Source organism: Cryptomeria japonica, chromosome 5 (assembly GCF_030272615.1).
Source record: "Cryptomeria japonica chromosome 5, Sugi_1.0, whole genome shotgun sequence".
Lineage (NCBI taxonomy): Eukaryota > Viridiplantae > Streptophyta > Pinopsida > Cupressales > Cupressaceae > Cryptomeria > Cryptomeria japonica.
This window is the reverse complement of record NC_081409.1, coordinates 272,515,878-272,520,293: the sequence shown is the minus strand read 5'-3', so window position 1 is coordinate 272,520,293 and position 4,416 is coordinate 272,515,878. Positions and strand designations below refer to the sequence as shown.

The window sequence follows — 4,416 nt, the reverse complement described above, 5'->3', positions numbered from 1 at the left end:
TTACGATGTTGCGTCTGAAAATGGAATACGTGACCAAGAAATTCAAAGAAGAATAATAAGCGGTGTAGAGAATGTACAGAAAAATGGCGCGGACATTGAATGGTTTTAGTGGTACATTGAATGGTTTAATGATACGACATTAGATTTTTTTTTGGGGCTATTGAATGGTTTTAATGATGATGCAATTGGATATTTTTGGTTTTAATGGTGACAAAATTGGTTTTAAGAGCCATGAATTGATTACAGTGCATGAATTTGTGTTTGATGTGATTAGCACAATGCATTTTGACAAGCAGCATTTGTATTTCCAAACAATTCTTTATTCTTGTCTCTAGTGATTTAATCTACACAAGCCACTTGCCTGACAGTCGTGAACCAATTTATGCCCCATCGAGGGTGAAACCGTAGTTCTACACAATTCTTTATTCTTGTCTCTAGTGATTTAATCTACGGATGTCTTATATCTACACAAGCCACTTGCCTGACAGTCATAAACCAATTTATGCCCCATCGAGAGTGAAACCGTAGTTCTAGGGTTTTTGGAAAGGACACAAGCCTCTTAAGAAGTCATAGAGCAATCAGTAAAAGTTGGAGGCACAAATGAATTTCAGGTAGTTATTGATACTTACATTAGGTTCCCATCAACTATATTTGTGACTATTTACATAAATCAGGTTGCCCTTCAATTCTATTTTGTGAATGTGTTGTCTTGGCATGATATGAATTAGCTTTTTTTTCTTGTGTACAGTCTTATCTTGTTTAGCTTTGTTTAGCTTTGTTTGTTTTTATTAGTGATGCTTATTTTTTTAAGCTACATTGTGTCAAATACTTTTTCATTCTTGTAGTATTTGATAGGATATTGTGTTGGTGTATTATATCTTACATATTTTGTCTTCGAACATGAGTTGTATCTATGTTGACACTAGGAAAGGTGTATGGACAAGCAATCACGATTTTTCATTTTAGTCACAATCTTTATAATTATTCTAATGAAGAAAGAAAAACTCTAAATTTTATTGTTGTCATGATCATATCATGAACAAACATGTTTCAGGTTAACAACAACAATGTGTTACTCATTGTGATTATGATTATTTAATGTGTAATTATCTATTTTATCACATATTCTTTATGTTATATGATATCTTCCTTAGTTTTGTTCATTACAGTTTGTGATTATCCAGGTTATAAGCATTAAAAACTATTGGTTGTAGTTTTTCATTATACTTAAAAACACGTGCATATTATAATTTTAATCTTATAACATTGTGGTTTTTAACTACATGCTTTCAATCTTATCATTGATATTCTTCCATGTACAATATAGATGTGGACCTTGTATGGATTTATAATAGTTCCTCAAAAAGCCTAATTATGATAATTATATCATAAAAGTGGTGTTTAGGAAATGTTCTTGGAAGCAGTATCGAAAGCACGATAACAAGAAAACCTTATGAATGAGGCCTCATCTTGTTCCACCTTAGATAGATGGAGATATAATTTATACCATAAGATTAATGATTGGTAATTAAGAGCATTTTTTTCATTGTATTACATAGACTATAGATGAAATTTATGAAATTAATATACATAATTTTTACTCATTGATTTATACTTATTATGGATTACTATAAATGATGATCACTACTGAATTGAGATGTGAATTTGAATAATATCTTTTAAATTTTTATAGTAAAAAAATACTTTAGTATAAAAAACTTATGAATTTATTATCTTTTATCCATATAAATATCTAAGATTAATATATTATAATATATTTATTTTTAAAATTATCTTATATAATAAAATTACGAAATAAAATTAAATATCAGTATCGTAATAGTTGCACCTTCTTTTGTACAAGTGCTAGCTTATTAAGACGAGAACGTTTTCACCCGCATTGAATCAAAGGTTGTTTGACAAGTTATATGTTATCAACTCAGCATTGCCTCCTGATTGGAGTTTGTATTAACCGATGTCTCAGGCAAGCTGGTTGATGGCATAAGATTGGTAGAAAATATCACTCGTCAAGATGACGTCATTTTTAATAATTATTGCTAGAATTAAGCCATTATATTTGTACCATCTGGTTGATCTGGATAAGCTTACACAAGATATTACAACACAGTGGGTGGGTAAGACTAAAACCATTAGCTTAGCATATAAAATTCTACTTTGCAGAAAGCATGAAAGCTCACAGAAGTTCCTTCTGGATCATTTCTTTTACCAGAAATTCATCCGATTGACCCTCACGAACAAAAATTCAGGATCAGTTTCAATGGCGTCTAAGTCCTTCTCGGCCATGTGCATATACACCACCATATTCCCATCTCCCAGGGGGCTCGCCTGCAACATCACATACCCTGCTGTTCCTCCCCATGGAAAATATACACTTGAAAAAGTAGGCTTACCACAACCGAAGTCAAATTGATACAATGGAATCCTCACTCCCGACGACACCACCACGGCAGACCCATCCTCCGCATAAACTCTTGCTAACATTGCTGCTGGTCTCTTCTCCTCCACCCAATCCACGAAGGACATAAAATACTCAGTGTTTGCGGAACCACTTATAACGTTGCGTACAATTTCCGCTATCTCGCTTATGGGCTCCTCTAATATGTGCTTTGCATAGCTCTCCTTGAAAGGAATCGCTATCACGTTTCCGAAGTAGGAAGGAGCGAGGTTCAGATATGCACGCCCATCGATCGGGATACCAATTCTGGTTGGTTCTGAAGAAGCCAAAGCTTGGGCGCGAGCAAAAACTTTCCAAATATAGGAAGAGACCGCCTCCATCTTTGTCATGGGTTTGACAGCAAGGGGTTTTCCTTCAGTTTGGTTTGCGAGAGCCTGCAATTGGAGAAGCGTGGGAGCATCTAAATGATAGATGCGCCCAATTTGTGGTGGAGGAGGATCAGTGCGATCGAGTGCAGAAAAAGGCAGTGCCATGTAATGCCGATCAATGACACGCACTGAAGAAGTGTTGAGAGGGTGGCGGGGATTGATGAGTGAGCGTTCAAAGCAAGGAGTAATAATGGAAGATGAGAGACCCTGAGCGGCCTCCGTCCATGCTTTAAAGAAATTATAGCTGCTTATTCCATCTACAGTTCTGTGATCAAAACAACAACCCACTACAATTCCGCCACAATTCATCCTCGTCACCTGGAAAAAAAGTCATGGTCGTTTAGCTTCATATGGTCACCAATATTGTGCTAAAACAAGTTAAAATTTGTACTAAAACAAGGAATTAGGACGTAAGTTGTAAGTAACTATGTACTTACCTGTACAGCAAGAACAGGAATACAATGAGGGGATTCTCCTTGAAGAGGGTGCCTCTTGGGAGTCAATTTCGCAGCAGTAAAACTTGGCTGAGAAAAATCAAGATCCTTAATGGCAGCACCCGATTCAGCCTCAATGAAGGGCACTCCTTGATTACTGCACTCTATCTCAGGCTCACCATTGTGACTGATAATAAACCTTCCGGCCACTGGATAAAACAGTACTAGTACCTCAGAGAGCGCCTTCTTAATCGAGCTTGCCATCTCTTGGTATGCCTCATCTTGCACTCCTTTGTAAACAAAGAAGTGCCCCGGACTAATTGCGGGAACAGTGAGATCTATGTTGGAACCTTTGAGCGTGCATTTTTTTGTGGGTACAGGCGATTGCACGATGGAGGTTGCAACCATCTCCACCTTAAAATCATTGAAGGTCTCTTTCTCCATGGTAGCTGTTAACCAGCACACAAACCTCAATATAAAAACAGTTCAACTGAGAAGTTGAGGAGTAGGTAGAAGATACCAGGAAGGATATATGCTTAGGTGTGGGCTCTAGGAGGGATGATATATATAAAGTCCGGAAGTCTGCAGTCAAAAAATCAAATATTTGAAGTCTTCTCTCGTGCTCGCCTTAAATTAAACTTAACGATGCTGAGTCGTCGTTATCTGGAGTGCCATCGAAATTACAAGTCACTTGCAACAATAAGATATTCCGTGTGATAAAGGAATATCAATGAATTCAAAGGACAATAATGAGGAGTGCAGACCCAGTCAGGTATAAGGATCAGAAACTTGGTGCGGAATTTTCGCAAACGATTGGATTATGTTTCATCTTCATTGATGTCTGATGTGGCAAAACTTTTTATTTTTCCACGCACCATGGACTTTTCCGCACTATAGATAAACTATGTAACCGTAAGAGATGTGAACTCTTTAGCAGTCAAGAGAGCCGTATGGCAAGATTTGTTGACTTCTGTTTCATTGATTGTGCAAGGGTGATGTTTTTTCCACTTTAGAGTTTAGATAAAATTTAAATTGATCATAAATATATTATTAGTATGGTAAGACTTGATTTTTGTTTTATTGAATGGATAAGGGTGAGATTTTTCTATTTGTAAATTTTTCATAAAATTTAAATGGA

General features: G+C 36.3%; 1 protein-coding gene across 1 annotated transcript; it reads right to left on the bottom strand.

The window, feature by feature from the left end:
- Window positions 1-2,136: 2,136 nt before the first annotated feature.
- On the bottom strand, window positions 2,137-3,788 carry LOC131875620 (coniferyl alcohol acyltransferase-like). Its single transcript, XM_059220203.1, has 2 exons — window positions 3,282-3,788; window positions 2,137-3,162 (listed from the first exon to the last, which is right to left on the bottom strand). Exons 1-2 carry the CDS (start codon window positions 3,720-3,722, stop codon window positions 2,224-2,226), a joined length of 1,380 nt encoding a protein of 459 aa, XP_059076186.1. The 5' UTR covers window positions 3,723-3,788; the 3' UTR covers window positions 2,137-2,223.
- Between the last annotated feature and the right edge of the window lie 628 nt (window positions 3,789-4,416).

Excerpts from the sequence above, each read along its gene's own strand:
- LOC131875620 (XM_059220203.1), bottom strand. The coding sequence starts at position 3,722 with ATGGAGAAAGAGACCTTCAATGATTTTAAGGTGGAGATGGTTGCAACC. Across the intron at positions 3,163-3,281 it reads TTCCTGTTCTTGCTGTACAG|GTGACGAGGATGAATTGTGG; the intron begins GTAAGTACATAG and ends CTTTTTTTCCAG.